At 43.1% G+C, this 19,924-nt stretch overlaps 1 protein-coding gene across 1 annotated transcript in view; it reads right to left on the reverse strand.

The window, feature by feature from the left end:
* The window catches only part of EGFLAM (EGF like, fibronectin type III and laminin G domains), a 127,897-nt gene that overhangs the window by 23,386 nt on the left and 84,587 nt on the right, over positions 1–19,924 (reverse strand). Inside the window, exons 13-16 of the mRNA XM_006139475.3 lie at positions 18,775–18,964; positions 6,736–6,861; positions 5,907–6,150; positions 427–538 (exon numbers count right to left, since the gene is read on the reverse strand). Coding sequence (XP_006139537.2) covers positions 427–538; positions 5,907–6,150; positions 6,736–6,861; positions 18,775–18,964 — 672 coding nt within the window. The remainder of the gene's footprint in view (positions 1–426; positions 539–5,906; positions 6,151–6,735; positions 6,862–18,774; positions 18,965–19,924) is intronic.

Below are 19,924 nucleotides of genomic sequence, written 5' to 3' on the forward strand. Positions count from 1 at the left end.
GATAAATCAGTTATGGGAAAGAATTATTTTATTTGGAGAAAAAGATTTTCTGGGTATAAATTCTAACATTTGTGCTGAGAGGTGCTAATGGTTGAAAAATGCACGTGCTGGTATTTTGCAGTAGGTACAACTACAACTGATAAATTGAAGATCAGGAAGAAGTGAACCTCATGTATGAAACAAGAAATTTAGTTTGTAGCACACATAAGGAGGAGGAAGTGAGGTGCTCCCAGTTGTCTCCTGGGCTCCTCTCCTTCCCAACTAAAGAGGAGGTTTGCCCCATTTATGTGCTTCAGTAAATAAAGGAAAAGGCTTTGGAATGTGGCTTATCTGAATATCGCATTTTTACTAATGTTTAAATGAGAAGTTGGGTCATTTTATGAAAAACTGCTTTATATGTAAGAATATGCATTTTATGCACCTTACCTCTGCCATTCCTTCCACTGGCTTTTGTTTATCAACCTGTAAAATACCATTCTTTGCAGTGCGAGACACTCTTAGTTCATGCCACTGTCCCAGAATGACAGGCTCTTCACTTCTGTTTAATATAAAAGCCAATAACATAAAAACCCATAAGAAGTCTACACTTGCATCCTTTCGATATTTTCAAACATTTATCTTCACCAACTGGTCTTTTAAAGTTAACGTCCAGAACCCATCCTTTAACAGAAATAAATTACTGAGTAACTTTACCTAATAGCACTAAATAAAATAAAATTAAAGGGAAGAAATATGACTGCACAACAGCTCAGTATATATGAGGCATAACAGGAGGCACTATTAACATGAGCAGTGAAGGAATATATGCCAGTGTTCCCATATTAAACTAAAAGCACTTTACAGGGGTGGATTTACAATTAAACATACCATGCCCTGACACGGGATCCCCCAAATGACATGGGGCCCCCAGGCTATGCAGTCCAGCACTGGGTTCGGCAGTCCTCCCTGCCCCTATACAGGGAGCAGCGACTTGGGGCGGGAGAGGGCAGTCCCTCTACATAGAGGGCTGCGGTGGGAGCAAGAGAGCAGGGAGGAACATTTGACAAGTTCAGCAATATTGACAATTGAAAGTGTCTCTCTACAAAATATTATGATGATTTAATTGATGATTTTGTAAAGAAAAAGCGTAGAAAAAAAAGCTGAATATTTTATTTCAATTGAATAAGTTTCTACAGAGGAAGTTAACTTTTATTTTTTCTTTAATGCGTCATCTACACATTTTATTTTTACATATTTTCATGATGGCTTAATGCAAATTCAAGCTTTCATATAGACCAGAAGTTCTCAAACTGTGCTCTGAGAGCTCCATTCAGGTGGACTGAGGAAAGGGTTGGGGTATTTTTTTTAATAAAGTGCTCTTAACCAAAACACTTTACAATAGTTAGCTAACGGTACAAACAATATTTGAAAACATTATTAAGTGGTCCACTGAGACCCTCTGCAATTTTCAATCGGTCTGTGGAAAAAAAAGTTAGACTACAAACATAATCAAGGTACCTCAATTTATTTTCATTTACTACTTGTAATGTAGGAGGAAGAAAAAAGAATGAAAAATGGGAGGGACAGGAACAATGAATGTTCTTTTTCTTGGCCGAGTCCTGGGTGTGGGGGACGACAAAAAAGAACCTGAGCAAATGGCCCCACTAAACTCTAAACCCACCACTGGCACTTTAGTTTTATTTGTAAAGGCACTTTAAGCAGCCAGGGCACTTTATTATCAGAAAGCTAAACTTTCTATATAATGTCTGTAGTTACTTGGATATAAATATATGAAGAAAAAGTCTCAGATATACCTCCCCAATTCCCCGTGACAGAAGCTGGGAGTTACAAAAGTTTACCTATGGCAGAAGTTACCCATAAAGAGACAAAGGCTTTGGGGATGTCTACACTGCACTGTTTTCCCAGAAAAACTACACTTACGTCCACACTGCTATTGAGTTCTTTCGACAGAAAGTTGAAAAAACTAAGCGGTTTTTCTAACAGCTGTAAACCTCTTTCTACAAGGAAACCTTTTTCTGAAAAAGCTTTTTGGAAAAAGTCATATGTGGACACAAAAGAGAGTGTTTTTTTGAAAGAAGAGGCCTCCAGGAAAAAGCACAGATGCCCTGCTGGCCACTCTGTCCACAGTACTCACAACTGAAATGTGAGATAGCGTCCAATCAATGTGGATGCTATCTTTCGAAAAAGCAGATGGCTTTTTCGTTGCGCTTTTGCTGTGTAGATGCTCTTTTTTGAAAAAAGTTTTTCCGGAAGATATCTTCTAGAAAAGCTTCTTCAGAAAGAAGCCTGCAGTCTAGATGCAGCCTATGAAACAGAAACATTCTGTGTTTGCTAATTCCATTCAATTTGAATAAGCTCTTTTGATGCAGGCCATTACAGTGAAATCCTTTTTTTTTTAATTCACTGCATATTGTACATTAGGGGGCATAACCAAAATATGATCCTAATTATGTAATGAGATTCTGAATAAGAACCATAATCCCCAATTGTTATGCCCAGTGACCACCAGTCTCACAGGAAACATTTTAAAACTGATTCAGATAATCTTTATTAACCCAGCACTAATCTGGGACAGAAAAACAGTCCCCACAGATGTTACAATAAATGAAGATCTATAGACCTTTCCTTTACTTTGAAATGCCATTTTTATTAGTTTAGGTTAAAGCAGTTCAAATCCAAATCATATCTCAAAGCCTTTTATACTGAATTCTGCCAATGTTCTTCTGACACCCAAATCAGTAAAAAAAACATTGCCAACCAATGTCATTCATTCTTTGTCCTTTTCTTGTTTAGTGACAATTAGGGTTTAATCACCTTGGATAAATCAATGTGTAATAGGGTTTAATGCCTTGGATAAATCAATATGTAATAAAGAAACCAGATGGTTTCTACTTAATAAAATGCAATATATGTATTCCCTCTGTCCTTCTCAGCACTAGTCATCATAACGTCAACCTTCCTGTTTTTGTAAGCTGTAATTATCATTAGCCATGGCTGAACCTTGAAGAGTTTGAGATTTTCAGAACTGCTTGGTCAATTTTTGGATTTGTAAAAGTAGTACAAGTTTGTGAACCCTTTTGGGTGAGTCAATTTTTAACATTCTTTTTCTAGTTATATTGTGACTCCTTGTCTACGTATGAAGGATAAACTCCCCTCCCTCCCCCATTTTCTAGGTTTTGAATTCTACTTCAAGATCCATTAATATTACTATCTATGCCCATGTGCAGTCTGATGGGGACAGTGGAGCCTAGTACACAATAGGATGACAGAGTGGTAGCCTGGGGTAGTTGAAGCAAAATGCAGGACAATGTAGCACTTTAAAGACTAACAAGATGGTTTATTAGATGATGAGCTTTCGTGGGCCAGACCCACTTCCTCAGATCAAATAGTGGAAGAAAGTAGTCACAACCATATATACCAAAGGATACAATTAAAAAAAATGAACAAATATGAAAAGGACAAATCACATTGCAGAACAGAAGGGAGATGCGGGGGGGGGGGGGGGGGGGGTGGGAAGGGGGAGGAAGGAAGGTAAGTGTCTGTGAATTGCTGATATTAAAGGTAGGGAGAGTGGGATGTTTGTGAGTTAATGGTATTACAGGTGATAATTGGGGAAACTGTCTTGGTAATGGGTGAGAAAGTTCAAATTCTTGTTAAGTCCTTGTTGGCAAGTGTCTAATTTTAACATGAATGACAGTTCAGAGGATTCCCTTTCAAGTGCAGATATAAAAGGTCTTTGTAGCAGAATGCAGGTGGCTAAGTCATTTAGAGAGTGTCCTTTCTGGTTAAAGTGGCAAGAAACTGTTTTCTCTTTGTGATCTTGTCTGATATCTGTTTTGTGGGCATTAATCCTTTGGCGAAGTGTCTGAGATGTTTGTCCAATGTACATAGCAGACGGACACTTTCGGCACATGAGTGGTAGCCTACACCTAATCTTCGATTCAATTTTTTGTCTCCTCCTTTCGTAGCCTATTGTTTACTGCCTGTGCTCTGCTTCTTTGTTCACTGTGTTGCCTAAGCAAGCACAAAACTCAGTCACCTACAGGATGAAATTTAAACACTTATCATCCAAGCAGCACCCAATTAGCTCATCTATCCTAATTATAATGAGAATATTTACATCTAGCTCATTTCAGCATGGTGCAATGGCCAGGGTAGCCAGGAGATGTGAGTCATATCCCCAGCTTTTCTACTGACTTCCTGTGTGACTTTGCGCAAGCCACCTATAAACTTTTTGATCCAATTTCAACATCGGTAAATTGTGTATAATGCTTACCTCATCTTTGAGATCTATCGAGGAATAGTGCTCTATAAAGACTTAAGTATCACAGGAGGTGGTGGCAATCCCTACATTTCATAGAATACTAGAACTGGAAGGAACCTAGAGAGATCATCAAGTCTAGTCGCCTGCCCTCAAGGCAGGACCAAGCACCATCTCGATCAACTCTGTCCGTCTAACCTGCTCTTAAATATCTCCAGAGATGGAGATTCCATAACCTCCCTGGACAATTTATTCCAGTTTTTAACCAACCTGACCATTAGGAAGTTTTTCCTCATGTCCAACCTAAACCTCCCTTGCTGCAATTTAAGACCATTGCTTCTTGTTCTATCATCAGAGGCAAAGGAGAACAAATTTCCTCCCTCGTCTCTGTGACAACCTTTTAGATACCTGAAAACCACTATCACATCCTCTCTCAGTCTTCTCTTTTCCAAACTTCTCTGGACCTTCTCCAATTTCTCCACATCTTTCTTGAATTGTGGTGCCCAGAACTGCAGAGTAGAGCTGCCACTTTGAAATGCTGTGTGCAGCTTGGGGCCAGCTGGGAACGCCAGGCTGCACGGCATTTCAAAGCGGCAGACCTCAGGCTCCACACGCTGCATGCAGCCCGGGCCAGCTGGAGAATCCCAGTTGGCCATAGGCTGCATGCGGCATTTCAAAGTAGCAGCGCTGCACGAAGCCCGGGGTCTGGCCCCAGGATCCATGCGGCGCAGCCACTTTGAAGCACCATTCCTCTTTCCACCCAGCATTTGCTTATCAGACAGTTGACTAGTTGACTTGTTGTTCACAATCCTACAACTATGACAGCCCCCTACTGGGGACAGAAATGAAGTGCACTTCTCTGGCCTCAGCAGCCCAAGGAGAGGTGCCCCTGGCTCCAGCAGGGAGCTGCCGAGTCCAGAAGAGAGAGAGATTCTCAAAGTTCTCCCCCTGCCATCTCTGGCAGCATGGACCTGCAATTGCCGGGAGATAGACGCCTCTCCCCCAGCCCAATGCAGCCTCACCAGAGACACTACAGCTTCTCACTTGGCCTGGTGCTGCTGCAGAGAGATGACTGGTGGGGGGAGAGGAGCCCTCTTTCCTAGGACATCCTATACCAAACCCCCCCTCCCTCATTTCAGATCCTTCTTCTCGAGTCATAGCCTTCACCCCTGTATCTCAGCCCTCTACCTCAACCCTGAGATCCCCCTGCACTGTAAACTCCTCATCCACAGCCCCACCACAGAGCCTGCAACCCCAGTCACACCCTCATCCCCTCCAACCCTGAGTCCCCTCCCATATTCTGAATCCCTCAGCAACCATCTCCATCACAGATCATTCATGTACAGAGTTAATTTTTTTATGTGCCTCAATATGCAGGTGATGTGTCACATGACATCTCCATATTGGTGCATATAACAACATTTGTTCCGTTCATGGACATAAAAATGAGAGGGAACACTACTCCGGTGTGATAGCATTCCACAGTAAGACACGTGGCTTCGACTTCCTTAGAAGTAGCCATCACTGAATTTTGCTGAAGAGTGAATACATAATTACCCAAACTAATAGTCTCTCCAACATGTCTATTCCTTTCCTATATCTTGCTTGTGGCATTATTTTAAAAACTATTACTCAAAACATTTACCTGATAATGGCCGTCCCTGAACCACAGTCAAATCTGAACTCCACATAGCTGTCCACCATGTTAATAGACAGGAAGTCCTTGCTGTCTGTGTCATAGCTGTACAAGAGGACCCCGTTCTCTGAATCTGGACGAAATGTCATCTCAAACTCCATGAAGGAAAGGTAGTTCTGTGGTTCCAATGGCCAGAGTATGGTAGCAAATGACCTCAAAGACTCATTGAACTGAGGTATGGCCACGATAAATGCTGGAAGTTCAGAAAAAATCAAAGTTACCTGAGGTGCTAAGATATGATATTGACTAGCTTATTAATCAATTTCAGACAGCTTTCTTCATTATGCATTATGCACCCTAGAAGCCTTGCCATGCCTTCTGCAGCTCTCAAGCACACCGGCAAAACATGCCACTAGACTTCCTTAAACAGCCAACTCTACTGATCAGGCATAGAGAAATATCAGCAATATGGCTCTGTTTTCTCCCAAGCCCTTGAGAATGGCTTGCACAGCAGGAAGTGTGATGAAAGAGTAGTCCCTGTGTTTTGAAGTGCTGGAGGATTGCAGCCCTTGTCCAACCCCCATGCAGTGGTCAAAAGGAGTGTGGAGTCTCACTTGCTTATCCATGCAAGATGCACTCTAACCCATAAAAAAACAAACAACATGCACACAACACATTTATCCCCCCTTTATCCATACACATGTGCTTTTCAGAAGAGGAAACAAATCAGGGCTATTTCCTGACAATTTAATACATGACATCATACCTTACTGAGAAAATGGATTGAACAAGGACTAACATGCAAGTCAAAAATAAAACAAATCTGGTGGCCTCTCACCTTCTTCACAATGCCGACCTTTAAATCCAAGAGGGCAAAGGCACACATACGAATCAGCTTTGCTTGCAGTGCAGGTGCCGCTATTAATACAGGAAGCCTCATCGCAGATTCCACTGCTGCATTCACCTAAACTCAGAGCGGGAATGTCATACCACACCAGTTAATCCAAGAGGATTTAGCTAGCTGATTGCTTGTTGTTACAAACAACTGCAATTTGCTTTTCCAAGCAAACAGGATTCTCTCTCGATATGCAAAACTATGAAGCAGATTTTAAGCTAGTGGTTAATTTCAGCATTGATTTTACATTATGACAAAAAAATGCTTTAAAAACTGTGAAAAAATAAACACCCCTCGCCAAATAAGAATTGTTTAAACAGTCTGACCATTCACCAGGCGACTAGGTTTTGCCTACCTCCCTAGGATTTTTGTTCTTCTACAGGAATGTGTATTTCAGAATCTCCAGGTCACATAATTGTTTACATTACAAACATGTTGGTTTGTTTAACCTTAATTATCTTAAGTGCTGCTTTGTTCATTCATAGTTTGGGGGACAGTATGACAAACCCTGAAGGTGTTAAGCGGCAGCAACTAAGCTTATTAACCAGCATGTAGCTGTTAACTGTTCTGTCTGCCCTGCAGGGGATCCATATTACCAACAGATAGGCTTTCTAATCACCATTTCCACTATGCTGGCATATGATGTCTACAGCATAGAAAGATGCCCTAAGGTAACAACATAAAAACTATTATAGAAGGAGGGATTTTTTTATTTACTTCACAGTCAGTGAAACATGCATTTAATATTCAAAAGCATATGAAGTATCAGTTAACTCAGATATTTTTCTTTGTTTTAAATTGTATTGTTTATTTAAATCCTCCTCCTTTCTACAGGAATAAATTGTAAAAATAAATTAACCAGGCCCAGATCAACGTGTACCAGGTGTGAGCATGAGCATATTGCTAATGTTTCTGCAGTGTTTTAAAGGAGTAAAGTACTCCTAGAGGTGAGATGCATATATTGAGGGAGCTCCAACTGAGTATTTTGAAAGTGATTTACCTCAGACTACAGGTTGGACCACTCACAAGAAAAAACTTAAAAACCAGTGAATAGACCTGTGTCACCTTAGAGACTAACAAAAATGTAAATGGTATCATGAGCTTTCATGGACACAACCCACTTCTTCAGATGTGACCACAAGAGCTCATGATAACATCCACATATTTTGTTAGTCTCTAAGATGCTGCAAGACTTTTTGCTATTTTTAAAATTATTTTTTCAGTTACAGACTAACATGGCTACCCCTCTGAAACTCAGACAAGAAACATACGAATGTGAGTAGGAAATAGTCAGAACTGACAAGCAGGAAGCAGTTGTGCTCTCTGGGAGTGACTGAGCAGAGTTTGGCAAACATGCTATTCATAGCATCATAGAATATTAGAACTAGAAGGGATCTTGAGAGGTGATTAAGTCCAGTCCCCTACACTCATTGCAGGGCCATTCCTGACAATATTGGTCTAACCTGCTGTTAAAAATCTCTATTGATGGATATTCCACAACCTCCCTAGGCAATTTATTCCAGCGTTTAACCATTCTAACAGGAACTTTTTCCTAATGTCCAACCTAAACTTCCCTTGCTGCAATTTAAGCCCATTGCTTCTTGCCCTATTAGAGGTTAAGGAGGATATTTTTTCTCCTCCCTCCTTGTAAAAACCTTTTAGGTATTTGAAAGCTGTTATTCATAAGAGGAACCCTTTTACAAAAAAATGGAGGGGAGTATCTGGCAGAAAAATTCAATCTACTGCACAAGGAGCTTCAAAATGTCAGTGCAGTCTTGGGATTAGTGCAGTTCAAACTTACAGTTTGATTTCTTATTTTATATTCATTTAGTGCATAAAGAACAGCAGCAAAAGAACTTCTGTAGAGATTGAACAAAACATAAACTTCAAATCAGCCAGTCATTTCAACTAGAGTTGATTAATTGTTCTGTACTGTTACACTAACAAGAAGTGTTATAAATTCTGGAATATAACCTTTGGATCACAGAGTCACAGAAGTTAGAGATGGGAAAAGATCTATTAGTCCCACTCCCTGATAGTGCAGAATTGTTCCCTATTGTACATTTATAAGTGTTTCCTCAAGCTTAGTGTTTAATGTAGTATGTGATGGCCTGATTATACTATTCATAGCACAGAGCATGAGGGGCCACAGGTTAAAGACTGAACACATGCTGACACATCTCAGAGACAGAATGAAAACCACTTCCAGGTGGAGAAAGATAATTACCCTGCAAAATGTCTCTCCGTCCAGCCAGCTGTGTAAGCTGCTTTCTTTGCAGTGCTAATCATTCCTCTTTCCCTCTCACAAACAGCTGTCAACCATGGCTGGATTGGGGTGGGAATCCTACTGTTCTGTTTTTCATCTGAGTATAATTAATTGCTGTGGATTTTAAATAAGATTTGCATACACAGAGCACCTATATTTTGAGGCTTTCACCTCACTTATCACTAATATTCACAGCAGCACCATGACATGATGGAGGGGAATAGTACAAGTCCTATTCTACTGATGGGAAAACTAAGGCATGAATGGCAAAGTTCCACATGGCACCCAGACATCATAGGTTCCAGTATGATTCTCTGTCAGTTTATACTTTTTTTCTTAAATCATAAAGCTATGAGATTTCTGATTATCATGTCATCTGCAAATATATAATATGAGGTAGCTGTGAGGTACAGTGAAAGCTTTGTTATCTGCACTCTGTTAATTGGAAAGCTTTGTTAACTGGCATTGCTCCAGCCACAATACCACGGTTTCTTCAGGAATACGTGCCTGACTCCCACATGTACAGCTAGCTGTTGTGGGGCTTCTTACTGCTGCTCTGCCTCCTTTCCCCTCAGCCTGCCAGATCTATCAGTAGGAAGTGGGGCAGAGCAATATGCTTTGTTAATCAGGCACGTTCAATTAACTGGCAACCCTCATTTCCCCTGAGTACCAGATAAGAAAGCTTTCACTGTACTTAGTCCCAGAGTGTTCACTCACAAGGCTTGCCTACACTATGGCTACGTCTACACTGCAGGCTTTTTGTGCAAGAACTGTTTTGCGGAAGAGTTCTTATGCAAAAAATTTTCCACGCGAGCATGTCCATACTGCCATGTGCTTTTGCACAAGAGATGTGCTTTTGCGCAAGAGCATCCATGGCAGCGTGGACACTCTTCCGCAAGAAAGCTCTGATGGCCATTTTAATCATAGGGGCTTCTTGTGCAAGAAATTCATATTGCCTGTCTACACTGCCCTCTTGTGGAAGAGCTCTTGCGCAAGCGGGCTTATTCCTCGTGGGGAGAGGAATAACTCTTCCAGAAGAAGCCCTGTTTTCCGTTGCTGTACTGTAAATTTACTTGCACAAGAACACGAGACCTCAGGAGATCATTGAGTCCAATCTCCTGCTAGAAGCAGGACCAAACCCAACCAAATCATCCCAGCCAGGGCTTTCTCAAGTCAGAACTTGAAAACCTCTAGGGATGGAGATTCCACCACCTCCTTAGGTAACCCATTCCAGTGCTTCACCATCGTTTTTGAGAAATAGTTTTTCCTAATATCCCACCTAGACTTTCTCCACTCATAAATCATGTGTTCCAGACCCCTAATTATTTTTGTTGCCCTCTGCTGGACTCTCTCTAATGTGTCCACTTCCTTTCTGTAATAGGGGGCCCAGGCCTGAACACAATACTCCAGATGTGGCCTCACCAGTGCCGAATAAAAGGGAATAATCACTTCCCTAGATCTACTCACAATGCTCCTACTAATACACCCCAAATATGCTGTTAGCCTTATTGGCTATAAGGGCACTCTGTTGACTCAAATCCAGCTTCTCATCCATTGTAATCCTCAGGTCCTTGTCTGCCAAATTGATGCTTAGCTAGTTGGTCCCCAGCCAGTCACAATGCTTGGGATTCTTCCGTTCCAAGTGCAGGACTCTGCACTTCTTCTTGTTGAACCTCATCAGATTTCTTTTGGCCCAATCCTCCAATTTGTCTAGGTCACTCTGGACCCTATCCCTGCCCTTCTCCTACGGTGCTGCGCCTTCTCCCAGAAGCTTAGTTACTCCATCTCCTGAGAGGCAGTAGTTATGCTGTCAAGAGAAGCCCTCCTGTGAACATACCATTGTCTGTTCTGGGGGCTAGGCCAATACAATTATGTCGCTCGGGCAAGTGCACACCTTTTAGCAATGTAGCTATGACAACATAAATTTGTTGTGTAGGCCAGGGCTCGGTGGTTTGTGCACCTGACTGCAGATATTTTTCAGTAGAAAAGATCTCTGAGACTGGGTGAAATCTTGGCTCCAGTCAAGTCAATAGTAAGGCTCTCATTGATGCCATATGGGCAGGACACACGTGAGTAGTGTGCACAGGGACACACTACTGTGGGGAGGACTGGGTGTGGCACTGTGGGCAGTGGCAGAGGGTGTGGAGGTGGTGCTGTGGGCAGGGGCAGTGTGTGTGTAGTGGCGCTGTGTGCAGGAGCAAGGTGTGTGGTGATGCTGTGTGCAGGGGCAGAGAATGTGCTGGCGCTGGTGGCGCTGTGTGCAGGGGCAAGGGTATCTGTGCTCTACGAGTTGGGCTAGTGGCAGCAACTTAGAGCGGAAGGCCACTTATGCTGGCAGCAGCTCCCAGCAGGTGGCCGCGGGCAGGAGCTGAGCAATGCAAAGCCAGGGCGGGGGCCAAGCTCCTGACACTGTGAAGCACTTGAGGCAGAGTGAGAAGGACAGCCATCCACGTAACCTTGTGGCGAGTTTTTCCCCTCCTCCTTTTAGTCACTGCTGATGCGCTGCTGCCTATTCATCATTCTATTAAAATTGTATTGTTTCATATACATTTTAACTGTGATTTCAAATACCAAGAATACCAAGAATTTACTTCCCTCGAGATTAGTAACAGCATTCAAATTAATAGAAGTTTTATGGGAAGACAGCTGACATTATAATTATTGTTTTATATCAGTTTTGTTACTTTCTCATAGCTACTTCCACCTTGTACTCTGGCAAAGGGTTTTCCATGTACAGCATGTATCAACTTCTTAAAATAGCTGATTTCTGTTAAGTGTACAAACACAATAGCTAGAGCTAGTAGTTACATGGCCAAGGAAGGAAAGCTGCATCCGGTGGGGAGCTGTGGGGCTTTCTCCGGCCACCCGCCAATGAGGCATACCTGGGAGGTCGACAAATGCCTTTGATGTCGACCACGGAGCATCCAGACTACCGTGCTGAGTCGACAAACAGCTGATTGGCTCAGCGTGGCAGCCATTTAAATTTAAATGAAGTGGCAATTATTTAAATCGCTGCTTCATTTTCCTATGCCGGGTAGTCTAATCTACATGTCTCTGTCGCCAGAAGCATGTAGTCTAGACATACCCATAGTGTCTGTCCCCCTCAATAACTGGAGAGATCTGCCCAGAACAAAGGAGGGAAAAACCAAAAATTCCTTTGTCCCAGTTTGAAATGCCTATCTACATTCCTATTGGCCACTCCACTTAGCTAGGTAAGGCACACAGTTAACCCCTTAGTCCCCAGGCTGCTGGCTAACCCTCATGACCATGACATTGACACAGGCTATGTCTCTAAAAGATGTGTTGTGTAGACGAAGCCCTACATGAGATCATCCCAAACAGCACAGTCACTGCTTTCTTCCCTGCATAGTTTCCACAGGGGCAGAAGGAGGTTAAAACTGGAGTTCCATGGGAGCCATCTTGTGCAGAGAGAATGAAGTTCCACTGCTTCCCCTTTAGCTGCTCTGGCCAGACTCTTCTAGGCAACCCTTCCCAGGAGCTTTTCATTAAAATCCAAGGGGTTCTTGAGTTACGCCAGCAGAATCTAACCCATCACCATTATACTACTAACCAGAGACAAGTTACACTACAATTTATGCCAACCCTCACTAGCTACCCAGATATTTGGCTCTTTGGGGCAGGAACAACCTTTTTGTGCTTGCTCAGCTCACACAATGGGGCCTGTTTCTAATAGGGACCCTTATACTTTATCACACTGCAAACAGCAGCAAATACAGGCACCAAAAAAATTAGAGGGCGCTTAGGACCCACAGGCAGCCACATCCCTTTTACCCCTGAACTCTTCCCACCTACCAGCAACTCCACTGATCAACTCCTCCCTCTCACTCCCAGCACCTCTCGCCTTCCATGACAAGCTGTTTGATGGCTTGCAGGAGGTGCTGAGGGGAGGAGGAGCAGCAGCAGTGAGGATGTGGCAGAGGGAGTAGAGGTGGAGTGCGGGCAGGCAGGGCAGGGATGGGAGCTTGGGAGAAAGACTGGGGTGCGGGAAGAGCGGGCCAAGGGAGAGGAAGTGTGGAAGTGAGAGTCTGAGGGAAGGGGTTGAGGTCTAAAGCAGAAGTGGGGGTTGAACACCCCCAGCCCCAGAGGAAGCTGGTGCCTGTGGTAGCTAGTAATAAACCCAAAGGAGTGAAAGGGAGGTCTGGCAATACACTGTGGCAAGAAAGGCAAGAGAGACTGAATTCAGTTACCAAGCTTCATAAAGAAAAATCCAATAATCCAATAAACAGCCCTCTCAAACATATGTCAGCAACTGATGACCTCTTCCTATCCCATCTGTTCACTGATAAACATCATTTTCACCATGGAATGGTTAAGGCCTCAACACAAAGCACTAAACTAAAAATGGCCAGTGCAGTCCCTTCCCTATTCAACAGCATACTAAGGAACCTGTGGTCTCATGAATTATTAACAGAGGGCTACATATAATTGTCAGCTTTGACATCTGTGGGGCTGGCTCTGTAAAGTGTTACTGGAAATGTGTGCTTGGGGGCAGAGTATCAGTACTGTATGAAGAGGGCACTGCAGATTATGACAGAAACATATGGGCTGAAATGCGAGTAGAAACCTACACAACACCCATTTGCACTACATTAATTATAATGGCAATCAGTACTGTTAGTAGTGCACTTTAATGAGCAGTAAATTTAAGCAGCAGTTTTCAGACAACGGAAAGGACAAGGCATTTTTTTCAATTAATGGTAGAAGCTCCAAACTGACATGTCCCCAATGATTAAGGAGAAGAAACAGCTTCTGTTTCAAGCAGTGCAGTCTCAGTTTTAAGGATCATCTATAAATTGTGCATCTTCTAAGGGTTGGAACTAGATGACCTTTGCGGTCCCTTCTAACCCTAAGGTTTTGTGACTCTGCTGTCCAAAGGAACCCCTGAGTGACACTGAGTGAAAGCCCATTTTCAGTTCAGGCTTGATGAATACACTGAAGAGTCAAGCTACTTCTCCAGCATTTCATGCCTACATCAAAACCTAAGACGTGCAACCCTCACAGTGGCAGGAGAGAAAGAAGGGAGCTTCTACAGGAATATGCAGTGCTAAAGGGGTCAGCCCTTCCCCCTTCACCAGCACTTTGATTTACAGTTCTCTGTGGGATTCATAAGCCTGTCAGTGGGACTCATTTATACACAGAACGGGCTTCTCTCTCTCTCTCTCTTTTCATTTGTGGTCCCTGATATGTACCCCATATAAGTAGAATAGAAAGGAAGGTCAGTTATCAAAAAAAGCTAATAAGCTTGAATGACTAATTCCAGTTTATCTGTTATTTTCAGTTTTAAGTCATTTCCCATACTGTTTGCAAGGCTTCCATGGTAAGCTCTGCAATTGTGAGGAGCAATGTAACACACTGTATGGTTCTATCTTTTAGCTTCTGGTCACATGTGGGAAAAATCCAGCATTTATTTTCATTGATGTTGATTGTTAAAGAAACAGTGTGTGGAGTTACACATGGCTTGGAATGACTGTAGTTGGAACAGTCCAATGAGACAGTAGAGATCAGACACCCTTATAAGGGTTTTAAGCTGTTTTCCACAAATTCTCACTCTATCATGAAATTACTCTCTCTGTTTCCAAAACCCTATTTTTTTCAGGGTTCATGTCCTGGGTCACTCTGTTCCCTTCCAATATTGCATAGAAGTCTGGTCATTTTATCCAGAGAATATAGAGCACTTGTTAATACTGCTCACTGCCCCTCAGAGATTTTGCCTGCAAAACTACAAAAGAGAAGAAAGATGACTTTGTAGAGGAAGCATAGAACAGTCAGGATGTGTGGATTCCTTTTCCTGCCTTTGCCACTGGCTCATTGTGGGTATGTCTATACTACAGGATAAGTTCTAATTAAGATACGCAACTTCAGCTACATTAATTGAACAGCTGAAGTCTGAGTACCGTAACTTGACTATTGGAGCTGTCCACACTGCAGGAAGTCAAAGGGAGGACAGTCTCCCTTCAACTTGCTTAATGAGATTCAACAAGGACACATAGGTGCTCTGTGTATGCAGCCAGTCCCTCTTCCTCTCCCCTCCCCCCCACCCAAGATCAAGTGTGTCCGTTTTTTGGGGGGAGGGTCTACCTGGCAACCCTACGAGTTGGCACGAAGTAATGAGGACTGCCGGAACTTTGGGAACCAGAGACTGCGGGGTGGGGTTTGTGGCCCAAAAGGGGGCTGAGAAACCTAAGACAGAGTAGGGGGAGCACCGGAAAGGTGACCGTCAGGGCGACCCTAGAACACTGTTACAGACCAGTTGGCGGCTGCTGGAAGAGGAGGGAAAAATAGGGGGTAAGGGTCAGAGAGGAAGGGGCTTGTGCTAAGGAGGGGGGGGGGGGCAGGTCAGGAGAAGAAAGGGGAAGGCACAGAAGGACAGGGTGTAGGAGAGAGAAAAATGCCAGGGGGCCAAGTGGAGACAATGAGGAAAAGGGCAGGAGGGAGGTGTCAGTGGGGAGGGGGGGACAGGATGATGCTAGGAGAGGAGAGGGGAAGGGCTTTGGGAGCTATAGGGGAGAAGGAGAGGTGCTGGGAGAAGGCTTGAAAGAAGGGGTGGGCATGAGGAAGGTGGGGATGGAGCAAGGCACATGTGAGGGCACAGAGGGGCATGAGGGGAATGGAGGCAGAGTGTGGTGAGGGGGTGGGCACCAGGGAAAAAGAAGGCAAGGGGGGCAGGAGCAGTGAGGGAAGGGGGAGGCACCAGGAGGGTGCAGGGGTAAGGGAAGGTGCAGGTGCCGGAGGATTCCGGGGGTTGAAGCAGAAGGGCAGACACCTGCAGGGGAGGGACCAGCACCAGAGGAGAGAGGCTGGGCAGGTGTGTAGAGGGAGATGTTAGGAGAGGGGATGAGGAGGGGTAGCTCACATGATCAGAGTGGGGCTACTGGAGGAGTGGGCACAGGTGGGTCGAGAGAGGCTGGTGGAGGGGGGCAGGTCTCAGGAAGACCGAGGGCAGTGAGAAGGGCAGGAGTCATGACAGCAGAGGTGGGTGAGGGGTTGGGGTGGGGGGCAGCAGGCACCAGGGGAGCTGATGGAGCAAGCAGAGGAGACAGAGCAGCAGAGGGGAAAGGTAGAGATTCATAAGGTATTTATTAATAACTTGGTTGCCACAGTGGCACATCCAAACAAGCCACAAACTCAGTACTGGTGCACAACACAAAATTTATTGTGCTCATGGGAGGAAACTCTTAGAGGGAACACTTCCCCCAGCCTCTTCACCCCCTGAGTTAATGTCACACGCAATAATGCAATTGCAGGATAGTTGCATGAGGGGGGTTTGGTGGGGGCCAAACTAATCTCTATTGGTAAGAGGATGGTGAGAAAAGCAAATCTAGAGAAGTGATTATTCCACTTTATTCAGCACTGGTGAGGCCACATCTGGAGTATTGTGTCCAGTTCTGGACTCCCCACTACAAAAAGGACATGGACACATTTGAAAGGGTCCAGCGAAGGGCAACCAAAATGATTAGGGGCCTGGAGCATATGACCTATGAGGAGAGGCTGAGGGAGTTGGGTCTGTTTAGTCTGCAGAAGTGAAGAGTGAGGGGGGATTTGATAGCAGCCATCAACTTCCTGAAGGGAGGTTCCAAAGAGGCTGGAGAACAGCTGTTCTCAGTAGTGACGGATGGCAGAACCAGGAAAAATGGTCTTAAGTTGCGGTGGGAGAGGTCCAGGTTGGATATTAGGAAAAACTATTTCACTAGGAGGGTGGTGAAGCACTGGAATGAGTTACCTAGGGAAGTAGTGGAGTCTCCATCCCTAGAGATTTTTTAAGTCTCAGCTTGACAAAGCCCTGGCTGGGTTAATTTAAGGTTCTGTGATTCTATGATGCTCTTTGTGGAAGCAGGACTACCAGCATCAACTGGAGTGCCCCTCTCAGTTCAAATTAGCATGTCTTCACTATACCCACTAATTTGAACCCTGGAAGATTGACAATGGCAGCTTTGATCTTTTCCCATAATGTAGGCATACCCTCGTGACCTTGGGCAAATACTTGTTCTGTTTAGATTGTGTGACAGACATACTTTCCTGCAATTTCTTTGGGAGACTTTACTGAATTAGGTATAATTAGATTTGGGGCCCACTGATACATCAACTTGCCTTTATAATACATTGTGGGGTTGTATTTAATGTCTCCAGACGTGACCAGTATAAGGATTATGAGCTTTCAGCAATGTACCATACAAAAAGGAAACTTTTGGATAAAGATAAATGGATTTCTCTAGAAAGTACAGGGGAATACAGATTCCCACCTGTGTACCCAATCTTTTGCAGCTATGCCCTGAAGAGAGAACCGTTGTCCTGCTAATAACCTATTCATGGTCTCTGCAGATCATAGACTGTATAAAGAAAAGCTTAATCTGTGCATAAAGGTTATTGTTCTGAGCAAACAAACTGTTATGAATTTGTGATGACAGAAGAACCCCTTACTGGGATTTGAAGGATTGAATCCTATCAGAGTCCTTTTGGAATTGTGGGTGATCTCTGGTAAGCTTATTAGTAGGCACATAGCTTCTTTTATTGTTTTTAATGTTTTCTCTGTAATACTTTCACCTTAAGATTAAATGTGCTTGCTTAGAAAGAGCTGCGCAGTAGCTTATACTGTGGACAGTTACATTGTTCATAACTGGCAGTTGCCATCTGGCTTACTGGTGAACTCAAAATGTAGGTAGAGAACCATTGGGAGTATAGTGGGGGAATATAGGTACCGTTGTCCTGATCGGTGACAGTATGGTCACTGAAAGTCTTCTCTTCAGAACTGTTTGTAAAGCATTCAGAAAACAGTTGGTGCAATCTAACCATTAGCCTTTCATCATCTCCATTTCCACAATTGTAAAATGGAGATGGTAATATTTACCTCACAAAGATATTACAAGAATTGACTCATGCTATGTTCAAAAGTTTCAGAGGAGTAGCTATGTTAGTCTGTAATAGAAAAAAAACTTAAAAATAGTCCTACAGCAACACATTTTTTGTTATTCTCTAAAGTGCTGCAGGACTACTTATCCTATGTTGTTAAGCACACTGAGATTGTATGATGAAAGGCAATAGAATTGTTATTTTTCTACTTTCGTGAGTGTACTGGAGCCTCATTTGGGGGGAGAAGAGTCCTTTATCATACCAAGAATTCTGTCTTGGATGTAAAATTTTTCAATAGGACCTTCCACTTTCCCTGGGACACTTACTAATGATGCTCCCAGGACAAGAGTCAGCAGGATATTTGGAGGGCTTGTCTTCATTAACTGCAGGTCTATACTAGGGGAGAAATTCAATTTAAGATACATAACTCCAGCTACAAGAATAGCATAGCTGGAGTCTATGTGTCTTAAATCGAACTTCCGTGATAGCCCCACTGCAGGAGGTCAGTGGGAAAAACTTCCCCATTCCCTTACTCCTTGCAACCCTGTGGAGTACCAGGGTTGACAGGGTGCCATCAGGGTTCCTTACTAGACCCATTAAATTGAACCCCAGAAATCACTCTTCAGAGCATTGATCTCCATGTAAGAATAGACAAGGTGTTAGTGTTTGAAATACAAACTCAAAATCTTTTACACACAGTCCAGAGAAATACTATAGAAAATATACAAATCCAGCCCCACTTCCCCAAACCAAACTGCAAACCCAACTATTTCATTTTTCAATTTGTAGACAGTAACTCTACTGTTCTTGTTTAACACTGATAAAGGACCCCATAATATTGCACTTACCTACATCAGCACCACTTAAAGCCTTCCCTAGTGGCCAGGGTCTCATGTCAACTATTTTTCCATTGACAATGAGTGACTGAACGCAGCCCTGAAAGCCACGGTTGGTTCCTGCTGCTCTGACCAGCCAGTATGCACTAGGAGCACCACCAAGATAGAAAGGAGTCCGGAAAGTAATTTTGCTATATTGGCCCTGCAAGGTAAAACAGAGCTGTTTAACTATTTTAAATAGCACATGACAGTCTATGATAGACTAATGAAGGCAAGATAATTAAGCCACGGTATCATGATCAGTTTTTTCCTCTCAGTGAATAAAAAGGTGCCTTTGAAGAAAACTAGTTGTCTATTAGTAATTCTCTCCTACCCATTCCTTCTCCCAGAATATTATCACCCTAAACATTTACTTTTATCAATATTTCTTATCTTGATGGTATGCGAATAACTCATATAAATGAATTTAACGAGTCATTTGATTATCAGGGCATGAGGTTGTCTGTTTGTCCTTTGCATCTCCCAGTGTAACTTGTTTTTCGATGATCGTGTTTTAATTTGTAGGCTCTGTGGGGTCCAGAGTAACTTAGTATTTGCCTTAGAAAGCATTGAGCAAATCTGAATGATAAATAAACAAACAAACAAATAATGAAGCCCTGGTGTGAAAAGGACTGATTTCAATGGAATTATACCCATTTATGCCAGGGCTACATTTATTCTACATCTTTTGTTTTCTTTAGGCCAGGACTCAACAGTTTTATTGGCATATCTATGTCAGAAAGAGGTGTGATTTTTTTTTAATGACATAGTTCTGTCAGTAAGAGCCCTAGTGCACATGCTTTACACCAAGACATCTTATTTTGGTTTCCCTATCAGAATAAGTTATACTGGCATAAGCATTTGTATAACTAGTATAATTGTGTTATGCTTTGGGGGTAGGGGAAATTCACTGCTTCAGTGCACAACTTTTAAGTGTAGGCAGTGCCTTCGGGTCTTTTATTTTAAAGACAATCTTTAGAGTCTGTAAGTAAATATATAAAGCCAAATCTAGTGATATAACTTCTAGAACCAAATCAAAACCATTCCATTTTCAGGGGGCGGAGGAGTGTGCTAGTAGTGGTTGCCCAGGGGTAGTAGAAGTAACAGGAATTGAGTTATTGGC

The sequence above is a fragment of the Pelodiscus sinensis genome, chromosome 6 (genome assembly GCF_049634645.1).
Source record: "Pelodiscus sinensis isolate JC-2024 chromosome 6, ASM4963464v1, whole genome shotgun sequence".
Taxonomy (NCBI): Eukaryota; Metazoa; Chordata; order Testudines; family Trionychidae; genus Pelodiscus; species Pelodiscus sinensis.